The following is a 24,791-nucleotide window of genomic DNA, read 5'->3' as shown; positions in this document are numbered from 1 at the left end:
CCTTATCTAGCAATTATGCTTATAGCAGCTTCATCGTTATATGACTGTGTATAATTTATATCATAGAACAAAATGTAAAAGTCTCTTCAAGTAATGCTAACCACAGACCTTACTGTACTCATAAATCAAAAACCATGATTCTTAAAAACCCCTTAAGAATATCCTGAGGGATCTCATGGTGAATTAGCCTTCCCAGTTTCACCTACAATTTGCGTCATAACCGAACAGCTCATTTAACAAGAACATACTTTGACTAAGCAGGAAGCTTTCAAGAGCAAAGGTGCTGAACCAAGTATAAAACTTCTGCAGTCTCTCAAAGCCCAAAATAGCAGCCAAACAAGGACATTTAATGTTAAGAACATGTTTAAAAAAAGTAAATGATAATGATGAGCTACAAAGCCAGCGCAGGCCAGTGGGGGACAAACTGATCGAGCAAAGAGCATGCTGCTTGTTCACACATACATTTATGCAGGACTATTTTAAATAAACTAAACAAAAGTGCAACTTCTTATTGTATGGAAAGCATTAGCATTGACATTTTAATGATCACCTTTTGTGTTCAACAATGGAAGAAAAAAATCCTGTGCATTTGGAGCGACATGAGGGTGGATTAAAAAAATGCTAAGCAACTGTAACTTGGTTAGACTAAAATGTAGAGACATGGTTTTTTTTTATATATCTTGGAACTTAATAATCAAAGATAAAAAAATATATATTTTGGAAGTCACATTCAAATCCAAAATTGGCTCAAAAAGCCCAATGACACTTCTGGCTGCACCGACAAGATTAAACCAGATTGAAGTGACTATAAACTGCGACCGAGCACCAGGATGAAATGGCAGGACCGCGAGTGATACCGAGCTCCGTTTGACTGGCAGAATCTGGGGTTATGAGTCTGACGATACACAGGGAACCAGAGAGAGAGACATGATAGGATCATGGAAAAAGAGCTCACGAGGGCATGGGAGAGAGAGATAAGGCGAGAGAGGAGCAAAAAATAGAAGAGGAGCTCTCATCTCGCCGTGCTTCTGCTGCTGGCGTATAGGATGCACTCCAGTGTAATCGTCACTGAAGGGTTACTATTTCAGCAGCAGCCGCACACTGCTGCTTTCACTGTGCCAATACAGCAAATTAAATAACACTCTACTAAGAGGGCTAGAGAGAGAGGGACACAGAGCTGGATTGCAGGAGGGAGGAAAGGAAGAGAGAAGTGCTGATGGGACGGTGATGAAGTCTGGATTTAGGATAATTACTCTGCTGAGCTCTTCCTCCCTCTCTCTCTCTCGTGCTCCCTTTTTTCTCCTCCGCTCTCATTATTTGGAGAAGCTCGCCTGATGACAGTATCTGAGCTGCCTGTCGCTTATTAAAAAATGAAAATTGCTTCAGATGAGTTTATTAAACTCATCTCTCCCCCCTCACTCTCTTTTTCATCTGCCTCCCTCACTCTCTTTTCTTTCACAGATATAGCAGCATGTTGAGATGAAAGAAGACTCATCTTTTTTTGGAAAGCGCTATGAGAGATTCTCGAATCGTACGATACGAGTGGGGAAAAAATAAATGGTCGCAAAACAATTAGGAGTTCATCTTGAGGAATTTGACAATCAATCGGCATCAATATTTCAAAATATTTCATCTGCTCTAAATCCATTTGCTGACATTATACTATTAACTAGAAGGCTTACGGTGTAATTAATGAAAGTTGCATTAAGAGCGGATCCAGCCATTAGTTCAGAGAGGGGAGTTGACTTTAATGAGGGCCTTTTATCATACTGGAAGACAGAAAGTACATTGAAGAAGTACAAATAGTGCACTTTCATTATAGGTTAAGTGTTACAACCATTGACATACTCTTTTGCTTCCTTTGATTGCCTTAATTCAATTTTTATTCAACTCTATAAACAATATTCACGTAGGATATCTTCTATAATTTCAAAGCTAATGCAGCACAAATCATGTAATTGCAGGAAATTGTTTCTGGAAGGAGAAACAACAAGAGTAGCCTAAGCAATAAAACAGCGATTAGAAAGACAATCAACTTGAGATATAATAAAAAAAAAAAAGAAGATATTTGTTATAAAGCAGTATTTTTGTGTATGATTCTATGCAGATTTTTGGGTTAACTACCACTATATTAATACAAATCCAATAGCAATATGACTCCCAACGGGAAGCTGATAGCAATCATCGAATTCCATGTAGCACTGGTTTAGTGATATGAATAAATCAGGTGGTGTCAGGCAGCTGTTGTTGTTGGTGTTTGTAGGGGCTGCATCAGGTAAAAGCGAGACGGTGATGTGACGGAAAAGCAGTTTGTGTGGCGTTTCCACAGCAACTATGCCATCCTCTCATAATTTGCTCTTTGGCGGTGAACCTGGAGGTGAAAAACAGGTCTAGCATGAGCACATGCACATACAGTAACAGACATTTACATGAACACTAATGTTTAGAGTTCAGCCACTGTGTGAGATCTCAATAACATCATGTCATAACTGTGATTATTAGAGCAAGGATCGTTCGTGAAACATGTTACATAAAAAAAAAAAAGTGCAAATATAAGCACCAGTCAATATGTTTGGGAGTGTTTAATATTAAGTAATATGAAATACTAAATTAATCAGTGAGCTGTTTTTTAATGAATTTATTTTAGCAAGGTAAACACTGCTTCCATTAAAAACGCTAATGTAGTCAGTGTTGGTTTTATTATTAGCGCTATCTACAAGTGTACAGATATCACATAAGAATAACTTTAAATTGCACTAGTTTATACTCTGTGTCCCAGAACACAGAAAAAAACAAATACATTGATGTCAGTCAGCACTACCAATTACTTGTCCTCTCACTGCGGGAGGAATAAGATGGAAGACTTTGAGGTGAAAAATACTCCGTTTTGTACATATTGATAAAGTGCAGAACCACTGGGTATAGTTTGTTTAGAAAGCATAATGACATATAAGATATCTGCTATGTCTTAAAGAAATTAAATCAATGTTAAATATGCAAAATGCAAAGAATAATGTTTTGAAGAACTCATTCAAAGGGTGTGTGTGAGATATGCGTGTCTCCAGGTAAACCCAATGTTGGATGGTAAAAGGCTAGTAAAACCTGATATTTTTGGTCTCCACATGGAAAACAGCTTATACCTTTTTTATAAATGTAAAAATGCAGAAGGTTTTCTGTGAGGGTTTTAGGGGATAGAGTATACAGTCTGTATAGTATAAAACTCACTATATAAATCCCAATAAAACATGAAAACCCAACAAGCGTGTGTGATGACAGACCTCGTGGGAAGTATGCAGGCAACATTGTTTCATAGAGCTCTCTGTCAGACTTCAGAAACACACAGAAGATGACCCGGTCCAGCTGAGAGCAGATTAAAACCGAAAAAGAGAGAAGAAATAAAAAATAAATGACCACAGAGAATCTCACTTTCAAGTTATGATTTTGCTACTGCACAGCAGAAACCGACATGACTGAGAACATACCTGTAATAATATATCACAAACTTCATCCAAATGAAACAAATATGCTCCCTGATCCTTACTACACTCTCTTAAGTCATGGCAGAAATTTGCTTTAAATCTTGTGAATAAAGTTAAAAGAAAGAAAATAACAATTGATAAAAAAAATCAATTACACCAACATAAATTCAAATAATACATAAGAGTTTTTAAAAAACTGAAGAAAAATGGCATGAATTGAACTTCAAATAATCCATAAAACTGAAGAAAAAGGTTCATTTGTCCATTTCACTGATTTTTGACTTGTAGCCTCTCTGAAAAGGACCACTTGGGTGCAATCGCTTAGCATATTCTAATGTCTGAGTCTTTCTAGCCGGAGAGGCGCAGTGCCAGTGACCTAACTGTCCTTGACAGAACACCAGCACCAGTCCCAAATGCTTCATGGCAAGCAACAACATAAAAAGAATACATCGAGATCCATGCCAGCATCCTGGAACCTCCATCTCCATGACAACAGTGGTGAGGGCAGGTGGGCTGTTCCTGCTTCTAATCATGTTCCTGTAACACATCATTGCATTCAGCTAGCACTCCTACTCTGCCAATGAAACCTCTCTCACTCTCATTTTTCTCTCTTTGGTCTCTAGCATTGTCTTTTTTCATTGCCTTTTGCCAAATGTCTCTCGCTCTCTGGCTCACTCATCCTGTCGCTTTGTCTGTCTGATTCAGATTCAAAATAATGTTTTACATTCCCAAAGCATTTGAAACATTACAAACATGCACATACGTAATGGACTACAGAAATTTTCCATTTGATGTTTACATGGTCTCTCGGTTAAAAGCATATGGCAAACTATTTTTCCATACACTATCAATAAGAAAATAATATAATATTATTCAAAATCAAATCCTCAATAAACACTGCAGGGGCCATGAAGGCTGCAAGTTGGTGTAAATTTAATTTAAAAAAGCTAAGTGTTTACTAAAAACTAACTCACTCAGGTATCATCATCATCATTTCAAGTGCATTTTGATCCAGACATGAGTGGCTTTGTGGAAGTGGGTGAGTTGTTCACTCTGTAATTAATTAGTCAGTCCATTTTCACCAGCCTGACGCATTCAGGTCGATTCGCAGACCGGCTGCGATCATGATAGGTGGGCGTTATCGAATTGACAGAGTAATCGGCCAATTACAGTGACGTGGAGGCACCGCCTACTTTTATGTGACATTTTGCTGTTCGTTTTTTCAATCTCCTTTACATTCGCTTTTAAAAACATGGCCTTAGAAATATTTAGACATATTTTGTAACTTTTTTTTTTTAAGTACTGTTGATTATTTTTTGCTGATGGTGTACATTATACAATTTTATAAATAGTAGAAGTAGAATAAATAAAATGAATTAAAAATATAATAATGTTATAAAGACAATAAAACTATTCCAAAACTATAAAAGTGCTTTCTCTCTTCCATTCTGTACTATTCTCTGGGTGCATATGGAAAGTGGAAGGGTTAGCAAGCAGCAAAGCGCTGGTTAATTAGTGTGCCATAATTAGGGTGCCTCTGTCATTTTGTATGTCTGTAGCGTAAAAGACGGCAAGAGCAAATAAGCACGCTGCGCAGAGTGAGATGAAAGCTCAGGACAGGAGAGACAGATCAGTGAGAGACGAGAGAGGGGGAAAAAAACACAGATGTGACCAGTGAAAATCGAGCGCGGGCGAGAGAGAGAGAGAGCGGCTGCAGTATGGGACATGCAGAAGTTTTGTCAAAGGCATCCTGAAGGCTCATTTCCTGTAAAATTTACTCTAGACTCACATTAAGTCACAGGGGCCAGAGATTGTGTCAATGCGTTTGTGGATTTTTTGTATTTGTGCTGTTCTGCGAAGCCTATACAAGCTCTGTTAGGAACCAATTAAAACTGCGAGGTTATGTGTGTGTGTGTGTGCTTGCTGACTCAGGAAAGTCCCTATGCAGCCACCATCTGTTTGTCACGACGTGTTCCTCATCGAACAGTAACAACAATGGCAAGAAAAGAACACCAGTAGGGAAATGACACACACCTTCTCGTGATTTTGCTCCAGGTATTCTCTCACTGTTCTCAGGGCAACTTCGACTGCTTGATCAGGTGGATATCCTGCACCACACCACACATCATCCAACCCATGAACACAATACACATCAGATTTATACTAGGACTTTTAATCAATTAATATGTTTAAATTATGATTATTAAAAAAGACTTAAAGGGATAGTTCATCCAAAAATGAAAATTCTGTTATTAATTACTCATTTCGTTCCAAACCCTTCGTTCATCTTCGGAAGACAAATTAAGATATTTTTGATGAAATCCAAGAGCTTTCTGACCCTCCATAGACAGCAATGCAACTGACATGTTCAAGACCCAGAAAGGTGGTAAGGACATCATTAAAATAGTAAAATGTGATATCAGTGGTTCAATCTTAATTTTACAGTACTACGACAATACTTTGTATGCAAAGAAAACAAAAATAATGACTTTATTCAATAATTTGTTCTTTTTCACATGTAAGCGTCATGGTACTCTCGTAAACGCGCAGCGGAGACTGACACGAAAGAAAAGAAACTGTTGAATAAAGTCATTATTTTTGTTTCTTTATGCACAAAAAGTATTCCTGTAGCTTCATAACATTATGGTTGAACCACTGATATCACATGGACTATTTTAACAATGTCCTTACTACTTTTCTGGGCCTTGAAATTGTCCATTGCGTTGTTGTCTATGCAGGGTCAGAAAGCTCGTAGATTTCATCATAAATATCCTAATATGTGTTCCGACAATGAATGAAGCTCTTACAGGTTTGGAACAACACGAGGGTGAGTAATTAATGACAGAATTTTCATTTTTGTGTGAACTATCCCTTTAAATTATAATGCACTGATTGACTAAAAAAATAACCACAATCGATTTTTTATAATTAATCAAAAAATTAATAATTGATGCATTAAACTGTAAACAAAGTAAATGAAAACAGCCTTGATATTTTTATAGATATACACATTACTTTGATTGTAATGATCTCATTTGTATGATTAACCAAAAAGCATCAACATGTTCACACCTTGTCAGCACAATTCTGCCGATGCATGGCACCATATTTTCTGCTTGAGGACTTGAAAATGAATTACTGATGGTAGTTGTTTTCAAACTCAAGCTGTTTGCCGGGTTCATTTTCTAAGTTTAATCTTGACACGTATAGCTAAGAAGGGGGATTATAATCACAGTGACATGCTCTCGCACCTAATCTCTCCTAATCTGACCGTCTAATCCCACCCTTAATCTGAAAATCCCTCATACTACTGCAAGTGATATCCACTCCCAGAATTCCTAAAATGAGGTTCCTGCTACATAAACCACCACAAATAAGAACACATGCATGAGCACGGAGGTCACATCATAGCTCAGGTTCATAAACATGCCATTGATTAGGTTACATAAAGTGTCATAAACCCTGGGAATGAAGTACTATTGATGTTAGCTCATAAATGCGGTTAATGAATGATCATAGGTTTTAATAATAAATGAGCTCATTGAAAACTCTAAATCAACCAACCTATAATGAATTACACAGTCATTTATAGACTACGAGTACAAAGGACATATAAAAATAAATAATTGATGTAAGACAAAGCAATTAAAGATAAAAAGTAAACATTGATTGAGAAATAAAGATGTAATTTGCACCTACCATACACTCCAGTAGAGATGCAGGGAAAAGCCTAGACATCAAAGAAACATAAAAATAAATATGGACTTACAGTAATTGTTTTATCACCTGTGTATGAACCACTAAATGCTTCTTTAAATAAATGTGTTGTATTATAATAAAATAAATTAAGGTTTACAAACCACTTATTGTTGCACCTATTAGTACAAAACCACAACAAAACAACAGCTCTTACAAGGGAAGGTGAATGAAAACTGATTAATTACAGCCCATTAAAGATACAATCCATTACTAATGACAACGAGCCACTTGCGCCCCAGAATTAAGGGCCTTAAAAACAAAAGCTTTACTTTAAAACAAATGGACCGAGTCACAGACAATTGTTGGTGTTTTAAAAGCATTCCCTGCTAAGGTACCACTTTGTGTCTTGCAAACCCCAGCACGTATGGATAGCACTTTGAAATCAATTAAGGGAATTAAATTTCTGTCATTTACTCTCCTTCATGTTCTTTCAAACCTTGAATGACTTACTTTCTTCCGTGGAACACGAGCTAAATTGATGAAAGTCCTGGCTGCCACTTTTCCATACAATGAAAGGGAATAAGGATGGGGGTTGTTGAGCGTATAAATAACAAAATAAGACTGTTGCGTTCGCTTCATTCTGTTCCAAAGCTATCAGAGGACTTGTAACGATACTTTTAAGTTCATTTTGAGCTCAATTATAACCTGCCTCCTTGCACTTATATGGAAGCGCAGCCAGAACATTTACCACAACAAGAACTTTTGTGTTTGATGGAAAAAAATATGGAGGTTTGAAATGACCAGTTTTGTTTTTTGATAAATACAACTTCAGTCATTGAAATTAAGAATGAAATACAAATATTAGAAAGGAAATAGTACTAAAATTAATTCAACTATAACTAGAATAAAATTGTATTAAAAATATATAGCAATACAAAAAATGATCAAATGAAAAAAGCACTTAAAATAATTAAAACTTAAAAATGGAAATAAAAACTGAAAATATAAAATAAAAGCTAATTCAAAATACTAATAAATACTATAAAAGTATATAAATGATAAAATATCACTGGAAATGAGCGAGTAAATTATAAGCATTTTTTAAATGAACTATTTCTAAAAATAACACTTGATTAATGGCCTTTTTTTTCACAGTGAACACCAGTTACATAAAAATAAAGAGGAAGTCCCCATAAGATATTATGATGCTGCAGCACTCCTTCCTGAGAAGCTTAATGATAGATCTTAGCTGTGCCTGTGTGTATTTTTATCCTTGCTGGTGCACTGTGTTAAAATATTTTATACATGCAGTAACCTGTCTTCAATAAATCAATCTCTGAAAGAAATAAAGCTGAAATGGCTCTCAACTGTTTTAGTAGATTCATATAAAAATTGTTAGGGCACCAGTGGAGTGCGAGTTATGTGCTGTGTTATGACTGGATTGCTGGCATTTTGATTCTCATACTCTGATGCAGCTGTGAGATGTGAGTGATACAGGGTGAGAGTTTAACATGTTAACTGTATGTACCTGAGTTTATGTGCAACCACTGTGTAAGGTTCGAGATTGCGTTGGGCCATTAAAATCGCATACAAAAGTAGCTACTGTATATCCCAGCCAAGACATGAAGTCTGAATCTGTTATGAGTGTGTGAGACCCTCACCACAGTCCGCAGGTGGTTCTTAGTTGCTGTGTGCAGACAGTTATAATAACAGTTTCTCAGTGCTTGTTCCTCTCTGTCCCCGACTGAATCATGGACTATCGGACCCACGGTGTGAATAACATCTGTGAAACAGAGAGATAAAGCCAAAGACAGAGAGAAGTCATACAAAAATATTAGAAAAATATGTGATTGTTATATAACTCTAACTTCCTGTCTGTATGTCCTGTAAAAAAAGGTTTTTTTTTTTTTTGGTTTTTTTTTTTACACTTTATCTAAATGAAAAGATTGCAATCTGAGCATATTCTGTATTTAACAAAAAAGAAACACAAACAATAATGGTTTATTTAGAATTTAGGTCTATTTAATGCTAAAAAATCCTTTACTTATATGTTAAAGCACTATAAATTTGCAAAAATGTTCCATTTAATAATGGTATCAGTATATCAATATCAGTAATATTGGCCTTGACAGATCTTGTCCTTTGTATTACAGTGCGACCTACTTACAGAAATAACAGATAGCTATTGGAAGGGGCTTTTGGCTTGTTTCGTCTGATGATGTATGATAATATATGATGATATATTACTCCATAACATCGAAATATCTCATCGCTGTAACCGCTGTACTGATAGATGCTGTCAACACCTAAAGGGATGTTCAATCCTTCGTCATGGTAAGCACCAGTTTCTGGCACAATTATTTAAAATAGATAATATTTATAAAAGAGTAAAATCATATGGAATCAGCTTTGAACTGTGTAATTGATTTCACAATCTTTTTACTGGCATGTTAACACTATTTACTGTAATAACGTTAGTAATGGCAGATTCTAAGAACTGTTGGCAGATTCTATGGTTTCCATTGTACAAGTTAATAAGAGTAATAGGAAACAACTCAAGAGCATTAAATGTCCTATTCTAGTTATCAAGTCTATGCAAGACGTTTTGCTTTTAAATCTAAAATGTAAAAGTTTTTATTTAAAAATCAGTTTTCTGAGTCTGTCAAAGAATGTGATTATTTAAATCATTATAACAAATGTCTGTACTGCAATTGTTTTACACATAAAAGCTACCAAATGAAAAAAAAAATTATGTAAGGCCTTCAGTAAAAGAAAGCTGAAGAACCCCTGATGTGTCACACAAACTTATTTATGCATTGTGTCTAGACTTTTGATTAGCTCTCCTCTTATGCCTTTACACTAACTGCACTTTCTGTTTGTTGTTCCCATCTCTGCCATCTGTCTGTTTCTCAATTACTAAAGCCCCACTTGTCTCAGTCCTGCACCCTCTCATCTCAATTTCCTGTTTCCTCCTCCTCCCGTTGACACTCAGCTCAACCGTAGGCATTGTGTCCGTTTCCCTTGTCCTTCTTTTCCGTCTACCTTCTGTCTAAAACATCCATCCATCTGTCCTCTCAATGTCTCGTGTCCTTGCATGTCACATCTGTGGCATGTCCTCAATCGCTCCCCTTTGCCCCGCTAGTCCTCTGGATGTCCAGCAGCCCACCATCAGTTACACTCCCACCCCTCTTTCCCTCATCCATCCTCCCCCCGCTTCCCTCCCCGACACCTCGCTGCGCTGCGTGCTGTCCGGCTGCGTTTATTTACCGCTGCACTCTGCAGTGTTTACAGCATCGATCCACCTCTGTTTGTTTAGTACAGAAGCACCATCATACATCAAGTTGGGCAGAGACATTACTCACACAGAAACACACACACACACAAACATAAACACACCAAGGCTTACAGACACTCACATATGAAGTGCAAAAGGAAACAATGGACAGGAAAGACAAAACAACAGAGAACAGTGGGCATATGTTTGACTGGAAGTACAGTGTCGCAAAGCATTGTCATGTTTGTGGCACAGTGTGATCTGCTAAAGCGGGTGCAGAAGGAAGAGAGACAGGATGACATAATCACCGCAGACACAGGTGCAGCTGGAGGTTAAAGCAAACTACAAAAAACTACACAAAGTAGCATAATATAGATGCAGAGTCTTGTAAGTAAACAATACTTTCTGAAATGGCTAATAAACACACACAAGCACACTGTATGGGGAAAGACATGAACATTTTCTACAGGGTTCAGGGTTACAATGTAGCATAATATAGATGCAGAGTCTTGTAACAGTGTTTTGAGTACTTTTATGCAAATGGGTTAATTTAAAGCTGTAAAATTAAAGGATGCTACCTTTTCATACTATATGTGAAGTTTTTAAATACTAAAGTACATTTTATTGAGTACCTACAACAATTATGCATGTCAGGGTTTATTAGTATATATAATCTATTTAGCAACAAACATTTTTAACATAATCTCAAACCAATAGTTATAAAAACGAAAATAAAATTTAAAATACAGTCAAACCAAAATTTATTCAGACACCTTCAACATTTCTCACATTATCACAGTTTATTCGCTATAGTTTAGAAAATGGTAATAAAATATGACAAGAACTCAGAGTTAAACCGAGTCAGAACAAATTCATCTTGATAATGTCAGATAACTTTGATAGAAAGGTATGTAACAAAACATGGTCGGGTCAAAGTGTCAAATCAAAATTTTGGTATTTTACTGGTAGTCCACTGTATGAAGAATTTCCAATTAAAAAAGAATTCACAATTAAAATATATCACACTATACTCAATACATAAAATAACCACATACACAAATTAACCAAAATATATTGTGCCCAATATATATACGGTGTATTTAAATTTGGTTATAATAATAATACATAGCTGTATCTAAAATTAATTAAGGGCCAATAAAATGCTAATATTTCAATAAATAAATAAATAAATATATACACAAAAGTCTTGTATTAGATTATTGTATTAGTGTTTTATTGCCCTTTATTCATTGTAGATACATTCATTATTATTTACATATTTAAATACACCACTTATTTTATTTCAAGATTATTTATGTACCGCATTTCAATACTTTGTGGCTTTTTACTGGAATATACAGTAAGCTGGGTCACAGTATTAGTGTGCATGTGGTACTACAGCCTGTCTTCTAACCCATTTTATTTCTCCATAGCCTCCTGATCCTGAGAAATCACACTGTTCTTTCTCCCCACGCAGCTCCCATACTACACACCAAAACCTGACAACAACACCCATAACGTATTGATGAATCTACTCCAAACTTGCTATTATCAAGCTCTAAATCGCTCCTCTGTTTGTTCCCCCCTCCTTCCCTCCTTCCTCTTCGCCTTTCTCTTCCCTCCTCTCCCTCCCTCTCAGTGAAAGGTTGTCTGTCTTTCTGCTACCAAGTCTTTCGCTGTTCACTCATCCAGACCAAACCCAAGCCTCCTGTCTCGTGCACAAAGGGAGGCCCTGGACTCTCTCACCAAACCCCCTGGAGAAAAAGTCACTGTGCACAACTATATCCCCATTCTGCGGCAGGGGAGCAGGTGTGTCGATTTAAAAAAGGCAGCCAGCTAAGACGAACTGCTTATCATCTGAAAGGTCCGAAGGTGTTTGACTCAATTTTTGTGTTTCTCTCCTTTTTCTCAAATTTAAATCTGCTTGACAGCTGAGTTACAATGTACCAGCAGTCACCGGCCGATCGAGCACGACGGCCCACACAATAGATCGCTCTCCTTTCACCTTGGCTTTCAACCGATCGGTTTTGACAAGAAAAGGCTGTGATTTTCAGAAAGCTGTGGCCCAAAATTCATTCAAAATAACAGTCTGGAATCTGAGGTCATTATAAACGTACACTGTATTTCATTGGATTGTTTAATAAATATAATTAAGCAATTGAACCTTGTTATTCATCCAGTCTATGAGCAAAAGACGGATGGAGAGAGAGAGAGAGAAAGGGATTAGTTAAATAACAGGAGAGAAGGGTGGGTGTTCGATTGGCCTGTGTGGATTTTAATTAGTGTTAATTGGCCACAGAGGGAAATGAAGGCTCAGGGAGAGTGTGTGTATGTGTGTGTGTTGATAAATATGCTCCACTCTTCTCTTTCTCCCTCCTAGCAATGGTTGTTTTGTATGGTTGCGTCCCTAGTCAAGGCTGTATTGGTACACAGGTGGACTTAGGGACTGACAGGAGCTGCACATTCTGCCTTTCATACACCAATGAGATCCACTGGGTTTCTAGTTCACCCCCTCAACCGGGCAGAGTATGTATTATTATTACTATATTCCTGTTTTACTATAAGACACAAACATACACTCCCCTATCCTCATCCAACAAGCAACAGATGTACGAGCACATGTGCAAACTGCAGCTCAGACAGTCAAAACATGACAATACTCTATACAAACACTCAAATCTCAGATTTCATTTGGGGGCTTTTGCCTGTAATTAGAAATGCTTTCCCAATTGTATAACTCATACTTTGGGTTCAAGCTGAAGTATATAATTTCTGTGGCACTGAACAGAACTGCAAAAACAAACATTGTTTTCAAAGAAGGTTTCCAAATAAGCCCAGATCAACCTTTGATTCAACAAACTGATAGCCCCGCCCCCAACTCACACCATTGGTTGAGTGAGTGTGGTCGTGTAGGACAACAATAGGGGAAATTTCATAGCGCCACAGAGACATAATATTTACTATCTTTGAGAAAAATAACCTTGAATAGCATAACCTACTTACAGTTGTCTCTGGATATTAAGCTGAGATAGAAGAAAGTATTTAAATGCAGAAAAAGTTATATAATTCAGCTTTGATGGATAAAAAAAACTCTAAAAATTAAATGTTTGCACTGTTGTCCCAAACACATGAGACAAACTGGTAACACTTTAGTATAGAGACAAATTCACACTATTCAGGTAGTTGCTTATTAGCATGCCTATTGGCTATTTCTTAGCACATATTTTCATGACCATATGGTACATCCCTAATCCTACCCAATACCTAAACTTAACAATTACCTTACTATTAATAAGCAGAAAATTAGGAGTTTATTGAGGCAAAAGTCGTAGTTAATGGTTTGTTAACAGCGAGATTTGGACTTTAAAATAAAGTGTGACTGACAAATTACAATATTTTTTAATCTATATGAATCTGACAGTATTATTGTTGGAGTCTTGTGAAGAGATGCAGTCACTTTTTATAATTAACATTTACTTTTTTTTTTTATGGGTCTGAAACAACATCAGGGTGAGTAAATGATGACAATTTTAATTTTGGAGGTGCACTATGCCTTTTAACTTGTTCTTGCAATGGATATGATTGACATTTCAAATCTTTCAGCATGTTCAGCAGAGGTTTGCTATTACTTTTCCAAATGACCAGTGCGTTTATAATCCTGTTGATGACATAAGACACCATAGATTTGCACTGAAGGAGTGACCTGAGTCATATTCAAAGCCCAGACATGACACTTGGAGATTGGCTGAACACCCAAGCATTTGAGACAGCCAATTTTGCATAGACAAATTTCAGAAAATGTAAAAATCTAGTGCGAGAGAGAGGGGGATTTTAACTTTGAAATGTTACATTTTACAGCTCACAAATCACAAATAGCCCCAACACCTGTTCACACATAACTTATAATCAGATCAGTCATTATAAAAGCCGTGTGCGGTGGACGCAGTCAGACACAAACACTAATTTCAGTCCTGCAATTACTGCTGATATTTACTGTTCGACTTCCCACAGTTTAGTACTGTACAAAGAGAGAAGATGAGAAAGAAAAACAAAGTTGGAGAGAAAAATCAACGAAAGACTAAGTAAATCCTAACAAAGTGCAAAGCCTAGAGTGTGAGGCAAATCATCGATGTGTATCAGTGTGTGTGAATGTATATGTGTGTGTGTTGTTGGGAGGGGGGTTGGCGGCTGGAGAATCAGCAGCGTGTGCATCTCTGTCTCCGAACAGCTAGGTACGGTGGGGGGGATCATAAATTAGACAAGGAAATTACTGCTAAGTGTGCGAATAAATTAAAGTGCGCTTGCTTCTGTAAACACTGTCTGACTACATAATTACTGAACACTCTCTGGAAGAGTGAAAGAGAGGGAGGGAGATGGATGGGGGGAGGGAGGGAGAATGATAGGCAAAAAGGTTTGTGTTGATGGTTTATTCATTTATTCATATGGCAGCGTGCAACATGTACGCAACCGTTTGACATTTCGCTAGAGAGGTTGCATAACACCTGCTTACAATCGTAAGACGGGAAATGAAAAACTGTGCAAAAAATGTCCTTTATGACATTTATCAAGAGTAATTTAGTTTCTACAGAAGTATGGTGCTGACTTTGAAGCGATCAAGCGTAAACACAGGCAAGGTTTGCTCTTCGCCTTATCCATCCAGCGTACCGGAAAAGATGCTCAGGTTTAATTCTACCAAATGATTCTGAATTCATCATCCAACATTACAGAGTTTAAAACATTTCAGACTGATGTTTATATGCCATTTGTATAATGATTGGTGTGTTTCATGAGTGACTCACATTTTGCAGGCAGACCGTAGGCTCCAGTGATTTTGGCCTCCCCCGTTTCACAGCCGTTCAGAGTGGCACATTCCTTCCTCAGCAGAGGACCAGCCCCACGATGAATGGCACCATCCACTGAAAATTGGAAAATATTTTATTATATGTAATATGTATTTATGTGTGTACTTAACCATATCTTGGGTAGAAATTTGAACCCAGAAAACATGTATAAAAATGCTGTAAATATATATATATATATATATATATATATATATATATATATATATATATATATATATATAAATTTTTTTTTTTTTTTAATGCTGTAAAAATGCAAAAAGATTTAAATTCCTAATTACTATATATATATATATATATATATATATATATATATATATATATATATATATATATATATATATTTTATGTGACCCTGGATCACAAAATCAGTCTTAAGTCGCTGGGGTATATTTTTAGCAATAGCCAAAAAAACATTGTATGGGTCAAAATTATTGATTTTTCTTTTATGCCAAAAATCATTAGGATATTAAGTAAAGATCATGTTCCATAAAAATATTCTGTAAATTTCCTACCATAAATATATAAAAACTTAATTTTTGATTAGTAATATGCATTGCTAAGAATTCATTTGGACAACTTCAAAGGCAATTTTCTTAGTATTTAGATTTTTTTGCACCGTCACATTCCAGATTTTCAAATAGTTGTATCTCAGTCAAATATTGTCTGATCCTAATAAACCAACATCAATGGAAATCTTTTTTTATCAGATGATGTATAAATCTCAATTTCGAAAAACTGACACATAAGACTGGTTTTGGGTCACATATATTTCCATTTCAATTTAACAACATGCATGTTATATATTTTATATATTTTTTTTATATATTTTGCATGTTATATATTTTATATATTTAAACCTGGATAAATATGCTTTGCAGGCAGCTGTATAGCTCTTCCTAATAATAATCATCCTAATAATAATATTGGATGACAACAATTATGCAGTTCATTAGATTAAGGTGGAGGCGAGATGGTTTACCCAGTGATGCATCTTACCCCACTCTCCCCTGAGAAACACTGTAATGCTCATGTTTTTACAAAAAAAACAACCACCAATAATAATATGACAACAAAAAAAATGAATTATCACACAAATCACTGAAGCAAGCAAACAAAGGCCATAACAGTTTTACTCGAGGGTTTTCAGCACCCTGGCACTTTTGCTGATATGTGCTCAGAATCTGCAGGAGTGAGAGATAGAGTGATAAAAAGATAGAAATATAGGGAATATATACGGAGAAACACCATAGAGAGAGTGAAGTGGAGGAAAAAACAGAGAGAGGTGGAGGGACAGATGGAGGGAAGTTGTACTCAGAGCTTTGGAGCGGAGGAAAGGAGGATGAGAGGAAGGAATAAGGAAAAAGATGCGAATGTGGTGACGAGGTACGCCTGTTGGGAATAGTTTGCCTTCCTGTGTAATTGCAACATGGATGCACACACACTTTTTATATTACAGACATCTTGTTAGCAGGTGCTAATTGGCTTCTTGCTTACTTGACAAGGGGTTTGTGACACAGAAAAAACATATAATATTTTCCTTTATTGCATGAACAGCTTTTTTCAGTTCTCATTCACACATGCTCCTTATATGCAACCCCACGCAACATCTAACCACATGCACACACACAAAAATTCTGCATACAAAAGCATTCCTTAACAGTTATTCTCAATTTCCCATTAAATCAGTTTGGCTTGGACTGAGTGGCACTAACAAGTGTTATTGAAACACACCCTTTTATTGGCTGAGCTGGTCACCATGGCAGCCATAAGTAAGAGCATTTGATTGGATCTGGCACATCTGCTTGCCCGTGTCACAAATCCCTCGACACCAAAGCACTATCTCTCTCTAAACACTCGCCCGGCGCTCTGGGTTTTCAACCAGAATACCAACATGACACTCAGTGCCAAGTGAAGGACAGAACACACACATTCTCACCCAAAAAAAACGAAACAATCAATCAATACTTATCCATGTGTGGCTTTCCAGGTTGCTAACAACAGGGCAAAGAAATCTCACAAACAGACTTGAAGAAGATTTAAAAAGGAGCCATATGTCAAAATACAGCATAACACCACAAATGCAACAAAACCCCCAAAGAGACTCTAATGTCACTGTGTCCTTTCAATACAACACAATCTGGAGCTCTCTCAGCTCTGAGCATCAGGACTGATGTCTCCCACTGTAATAAACAGAAAATTTTGATAGTTTGTGATAGATAAGTTGATAGTTATGTGTGCCATTTCCAAGTATGATCCATTGGACCATGAATGCAGAAAATCCAGCATGAATTATTTTCATCACTCACTCGCTCACAGCCTCTCTTTCTTCCTTCCTTATTCACTTTCATTTTCCATATGTTTCTTCCTTTCATTTCCTGTCTCGTACACAGCAAAGTTGTATTATGCAGTATTTTTGTAAAAATATCAGAACATCCTTAAAGTTTAAAGAAAGTATTATATACTGTATATATATATATATATATATATATATATATATATATATTATATATATATATATATATATATATATATATATATATATATATATCAAAGCAAAATTGTAATAAGACTTACAACAAGGTAATAAGACAATTACACTTGTTTTTAGAGAATATTAAATAAAAATGTCAAACCCAATTGGCAAATTACAGCATAAATCCCACTAAACTGTGACATTTATGCATAAAAAAGACAACGCAATAAGAAAAAAAAATTTAGACATTGTCCGATACAACATTTACCATACACATTATCATATTATATTATATAAGATTATTGTATAATTGTTTTGCTTCTCAATTGATTAAAGAATACATCTTGAATGAGGCTTTGTTTTCTAATGTCAGTGGCAAATAGTTTTGTTCTTCTTGTCTTAAATATAAATCTAAAAATATGTATTGAGGTTCACGCTTTGAACAATTTGCCAGTGAGGTAATAAAAATAAAAGATAATTTAATATCTTAGATTAGCTTTATTTAAAAAAAATAAACGTAATTTAAGACATATTCTTTGAAAAGAATCTTGTTAAATTGTTCCAAGTAAATTTAGTTTTAAGAATGTTTAGATATCATTTTTGGAATAAGAAAAGACTAAAATACTTAATAAATTGATTTTTGCAGTGCATCAAAAATGCTGACTGAGAGTGCTAGAGTTTGAAAAACAGTATCCGAAACAAACTATATATTACTATACAACATCCTAACTCATCCATTTTTTCTGTATTCTGTCCTCTGTTGTTTTAAACACATCCTCTTGTTTTTGCCCTCTCAGCTTTAGTGCTTTTCCTGCTTTAAACACCAACAGGCAGAGACTAACCCCTCATCTCTCTCTCTGCATGCAATGCTCTGAGGCTGTGTCTTCCCTGATGTATAGTTTGTCCCTGCCTAATTATCACCCAGGTTTGCCTTAACAAACCTCAGGAGCCGAGCCAACAAAAAGAGAGGGAGGGTGTGCGAGTGCGAGGAACCCGATGTGTTTGCGTATTGGCGACAGAAATAGAGAGAAAAGAGGTGTTGGAGAGTTAGGGAGTGAGGAGAAGAGGTGATAGGGTAGGGCAGAGAGACAGAAGGATGGGTGCGGAGTAAAACAGAGAGAGCAAAAGGGAGATGGAAGACATGCAGAGGCACGAACTGACAGTGAGGTTTAAAACGAGGGAGGTGAAGGTCAGGCCTAAATCAATCACATTTGGCATTTGTGTTTGAGGAACTGCATAAAAAAACCCAGGTCAATATACAGCAGTGCGCACTTCTGAATTTGTGTTTGTGTGTGAGGGACGTGGTTCTGATGAGTAGGATTCTCAAGTGCAGATTTATCACTGGTATTGATTAGCTAACGGGCAGGCACTTAACACGGGCAGAGAGCAAGAGCGGCACACGCTTACAATCAACACACACATGCATAAGCGCAAATACTGAGTCAACAGTTGGACATTTCTGTTCATTTGCATAGCACTCTACTATAGTAAATTACATTTGTTAGATCTTGCAATGCACTTTTAAAATGCACACACACCTCTCACACAGACAGAGTATGCACACTCCCATTTCCATTCAAAAGTCTGTGGTGGGTCATTTTTTTTTTTTTTAAAGAAGAAAAAGAGCTCACAAAGGCTGCATTTATGTGATCAAAATACAATAAAAACAGTGTTAAGAAATATATACAATATGTTTTAAAATGCATTTTATTCCTGTGATGGCAAAGCTAAATTTTCAGTTGTCTCATATGCTGATTTGCATCTCTTATTATTAATGTTGAAAACAGTTGTGCTGCTTAATATATTTTTGTGGAAATTGTGATACATTCTTTGATTAATAGGAAGTTCAAAATGAACAGCATTTATTTGAAATAAAAATCTTCTAATATGATAAATGTCTTTACTGTCACCCTGTGATCAAATTAATGTATATTTTCTGAATGAAATTATTTTTTAAAAACATCTTCCTGACCTAAAACTTTTAAACAGAAATGTAAATTACATTTAACATAACCCATTTCATGTTTGAAGTTATTTTAAAATATTTAAAGCACAAAGCTACTGAACAGTGTTGGCATTTCTAAAGCAATGCTTATTTATAGTGTCACACATGACAGCTAGTCTGTTTGTTATGTGAAATATTGCAGTTTACTTTTAAATGGTTCATAATTTACGTAACTTACTAGAATTTTTACTTTGTGATAATGACTGTAAATCATCTCGCTACAAAATAAAATAAAATAATAAATAAAATACAATCATTTTAAACTCAAAGTAACAGCTTATGTTCATTTATTTATCACATAAACCATATTTTATTTATGTGAGAAGAAAGAGGTTGCACAGAATGGCATAATTTGCCAATTAGGAACAAGCATTCAAAAGAAGCAGTTTGCTGAATGGACAGTTCACTCAAAGATGAAAAATCTGTCATCATTTACTTATCCTCATGTCTTTCCAGCATGTATGACTTTCTCTCTTTTTGTGGAACACAAAGGAATATATTTTGAAGAGCACAGGGGTCCAAACAAGGTTCGATTTTCATTGTAAAAAAAAAAGTTTTTCAAAATATCTTCTTTTGTGTTCTACACAAGAAAGAAAGGATAAAGTTTGGAAGGTTTATGATGAGGGAATTTTTATATTTTTATGTGAACTATTTCCGTAATACTGTCAAGATGGTTTAGCAGCTAGTCTGGTGAAACCAGGTGTGCTTGATATGAGATAGCTACTGTTGCTATTTCAGTTTAGAGGTGATTTCACACTGTGCACAATCTATTGAGGAAACAGTTGTTACATGTAACACACTCGTTATTTAGAATCTCTTGAGAGCAGGAACATTACAGGCCCGTAACTAATGACTAAAAGTGCAATCTGAGATAATTGCAGACATAGTTGCGGATCCTCAGGAGCAAACTTCTTATTTGATGGGCTGTAGTTTATATTTTGGATGTCTAATAATGTCTGTATTGCCCTGTTTGTTCTTACAACAATACTACAATGCTATCATGAAACATGTTAAAAAATAGATAGAATTACAATGGTAGCATATATCCAAAACACCATGGCAGCTTGATACTTTTTTGTCCTTTAAATATTAGTTAAGACTTAACTGTTCATGCAGCTGCAATGCCAAAGAAGCTCACTGTTTGATGAATATATGTATGTACAGATAGATGGGTGAAATCTGAAGGCTTTACTGTATTTCTGAGAAGATCTACCGTCTTGTCAGATCGAAGTACTTTTTAATACATCACAGCAAGCAAACGGTTTCGAAAAAGCACAGTCTCTCTTTAATTCAGCCGTTTTATTCAGAATCTGCTGATGAATTGTTTTTCTCTTGTCAGTGTTTGTGGGCATGTGCGTGTGTGTGTGTGTGTGTGCGTGTGTGTGTGTGTGTGTGTGTGTGTGTGTTGTGGGCGTTGGGAGGAAGGGGCCGTGCTCTATCAGAGTTTAGCGCTCATTTCATCTCACTGGGGTCTCTCTAATCGCTCTTTTGCTCCTCAATAGCGCCTCTGTTCTCACTCACGGGGGCTATCAAGATTCAGAAAAGTGCAAAGCCTCAGGCTGACAACAGCTCCCGTCTTACATACGTTCTCGCTCTCTCACCTTTGTTTCCACCTGCTGATTCTCACTTGCTCTCTTTCACCCTTCTAATTCCTCTCACCTCTCCGATGCTTCTCTCCTCTAATGTCTTTTCCCACTTGAGCTGTGTCTAGATTTGTCTCATTCAGCCTCTGAAAAAGTGTGGGGGGGGAAGAATTGACTCACCTCCTCCTCCACCCAGAAGTGTCTTGTTAGCTGAAATGACAAAAAAGAAAAACAGAGGACTCTTCAGGGAAGATGTCAGAGACATTACAGCAAGAAAAACAGTGACTTAAAATCAAATTAATGCCTTACTGGTGACTGAAAATACAAATTCAATCTGAGGGGAGAAGGTCAAGGATGAGAATTAGTTAAAGGACTTAAACTCAATATTAATACACCACTGTTCAAAAAAGTTTGTGAATTCCTGTTGTGTAGTAATGTTATCATCAATACTGAAAACACTTGTGCTGGCTAATAATTAAATATATTTACTGTGACTTCTGACAAATGTGTCCTTGCTAACAAAATATATGAATTAGTAAAAAAAAAAATCTTTCTGACCCCAAACAGAAAGGTGGTGTATATACAATTTTCATATATAATATAATATCAATTATATTAAATACAAACATACATAAATATTTCTCATTATATGACCCCCTTTAAATGTTAAGCTCATTTTGTCAGACTGTATAGATGCCTTAGTTTTTCTGCTTTCTTAGTAAACTAAGCAAAACGCACCCGTAAACCTGGTGCCAAAGTGCTAATTGACATTTCCCTCAATTCAGTAGAAGCAGGGTCTTGAACCCCTGTCATATGGGTGAAATGAAACCCCTTTATTCCAATTTTACAAATTAAACTATAGATACAGAGCTGCTTTTTTTTTTCATTTTTTCAAGACCTAAATGATAGGATATATATATATATATATATATATATATATATATATATATATTTTGTCTATCAGTATTAATTTCTCTAAAAATGAAAAATTGCATCTGTTCACATCAAACAGGGCTGAGCATTTGAGTTCAAGTATGAGGCTGGTTGTACATCAAAGCAGCACTGAAACAACATTGTTTTATGATCAGACAGTGAAGTTAAAACACAAATGAGCAATAAGATAGCTGATTATTTTTTCCCATTTAAAATTCATTACACCTCTGCACACGGACATTAAACCGCATGATAAGACAAGATCATAAGACAAAAAATAATAAACCACAAGATAGATAAAATAATAACACAAAAAAAAAACATTTTTTTTTCATCAACCAAACACACACCCAGCCACTGAAAAAAAGGACAAACACACACATGCACAATTTAGCAACAGAGATAGACTGGCAAACAGAAAACAGTATGTAGAGAGAGGTAACCATAGCAACCCCAAAGCCCAAAGGTTTGTTACTGAAACCTAGTTAATTACACGGGGAGGGCAAGTAGGAGAGATGGAGACAGACGAGAAGAGAGAGACAAGAGAGACGGAGCAGGGAAGATGTAATTTGCAAGTTGACGTCCCTTTCTCTCCTGTCTGTCAGAGAAAAAAAAAACTACTGGTGAGAAGAAAAAGGGGATCAGATATGCACGAGGAAGGACAGAGAGCAAAACAGTGGGAGAGAGAATGAGCGAGGGCTGTAAGTTGATGATACCCCAGGGAGAGAGATTTGCCATCTGCTTAAACCCTGTGTGTAGTGTCTTACTCAGGGGAAGGGTGACAGTAGTACCACAGAGATGATGATGTTCACACACACACACACACACACACACACACAACTCTGAGAGGCATATTGACATGATGAGACTGTGTGCGGAATGTGTTCACAAAATGCAATCTTCTTATTCAGAACTGTAACAATTCCTTTCAGGCAGGATGAAATGGATCTGCAATAAAAACAATGTCCATGAACATCAGTACCGAGGTTGGGATTGTAAACAAAAATACGGTGCTGATTCTTAGTGTCAATTCAACTCCACACAGCAAAGCACACAGCAAGAGGCACATATACACAATGATGAGAGTTTACGGGCCGATTAGGATCACAGAGAGGGATTACAAAAAAGAAAAACAAAAGGACGAATAGCTGAGAATCAAAAAAAAGTTCAACAGAAGGTTTGGGGTGAGAGGAGGGAAGGATGTGGAGGAGAGGCAGACAGAGAAAGCGAGAGATAAAAGCTGGGAGGTACAGAGTGATCAAGAATGTGCAGCAACACAGGTACGGAAACACTAAATGAAAAGATGAAAAGAACAAAAGAGAAATTGTTTTTTTTCTTCAAGAAAACAGCACAGCATGAGTTTGCATCATAATACACAAGACAGAGAGCAATTGAGATTTTTTTTTTTTTTTTGCTTTTTATAATAAATGCATTAATTAGAGGAGCTGACAGAAAAGTTCTAATTCTAATGCTCTAATTTTTCTCTTTTTTTTTCCAAAAAAAAGTGTTTATACACAACTAAACAACATTTGTTTGTCTTTTTTCATTAATGGCTTAAAATTAAGTCAAAAGAATAAAAAAGTGTTATAAGTACTTATAAAAGCTAATACGGCGGTCAAGTGATTATAAATTTTTTCATCTAATTACAATGACATTATATGCCAATTAATTTATTCAAAATGAATCACTGAGAAATTACCCCCTAAAAGATCATTTAAGTCACTGTGTTAGTTAAAAAGCAGTGAACAAACATTGCAAAAGAATGTTTAGAAAAAAATACTTGATTCAACATTCCATATATAATAAACAAGGGTTTTCGTGAAATTGAGCACTAGCAAAACAGACAATATTGACAATACTGTGCCTAAAATTAAACACAATATTAACTTTGTGTTTGTTGAACTATTGTATAATATCCCTTTTGCAAAATATACATTTACAAGAAAAAACAAAAAAAACAGCACACTTGCTCGTGTGATATTGCTAAAACTATATCATATGATAAGTAACATATAAGTCAAAAAACCCCGTACACATGCATTTTTTTTTGCCCTCACACATCTTGAAATTTTTATGGGCATATAACTGAATTCTAATAGGCTACCCTCATGTAGTCCGTCGTCTTTGGTCCTGCACTTCATAGTTCTCTTTAAAACGGTCTGCAATGTGCAATAATGACAAACCGGTTATCTGGGGGTCAAGGGGGGTTGTCCGCTTCAATGTGTGCTAAACAATTTTTAATGCTATGATTTTCTTTTCCCTAATTAATATCACCAAATTACATCAACAGCCCTATTTGAAAAAAATACTGTACGTATTTACAAGGATTTCTGTACCCATTTATTAGTCATCACAAATGCAAACAAGAGCCTGGTACAGAAAAGGTGATGGTCAAGTGTGTGGAACGGAAGTCTGTGTTTCTGAAATAGCCTGCCACCAGGGAGAGGGGGTGAAACCAGTGAGAGAGAGACGTCCCGTGCTGT

At 36.1% G+C, this 24,791-nt stretch overlaps 1 protein-coding gene across 1 annotated transcript in view; it reads right to left on the bottom strand.

Annotated features, from left to right (window-relative positions):
* Positions 1 to 1,727: 1,727 nt before the first annotated feature.
* LOC109112125 (ADP-ribose glycohydrolase MACROD1-like) overlaps positions 1,728 to 24,791 on the bottom strand; it is a 53,461-nt gene continuing 30,397 nt past the window's right edge. Inside the window, exons 4-9 of the mRNA XM_042738826.1 lie at positions 15,252 to 15,368; positions 8,840 to 8,961; positions 7,179 to 7,209; positions 5,514 to 5,587; positions 3,279 to 3,360; positions 1,728 to 2,371 (exon numbers count right to left, since the gene is read on the bottom strand). Coding sequence (XP_042594760.1) covers positions 2,346 to 2,371; positions 3,279 to 3,360; positions 5,514 to 5,587; positions 7,179 to 7,209; positions 8,840 to 8,961; positions 15,252 to 15,368 — 452 coding nt within the window. The 3' untranslated portion in view covers positions 1,728 to 2,345. The remainder of the gene's footprint in view (positions 2,372 to 3,278; positions 3,361 to 5,513; positions 5,588 to 7,178; positions 7,210 to 8,839; positions 8,962 to 15,251; positions 15,369 to 24,791) is intronic.

This window comes from Cyprinus carpio, chromosome B14 (assembly GCF_018340385.1).
Source record: "Cyprinus carpio isolate SPL01 chromosome B14, ASM1834038v1, whole genome shotgun sequence".
NCBI lineage: Eukaryota > Metazoa > Chordata > Actinopteri > Cypriniformes > Cyprinidae > Cyprinus > Cyprinus carpio.
Note: the sequence above shows the minus strand (reverse complement) of the source record. Positions and strands in the feature narration are given on the sequence as shown.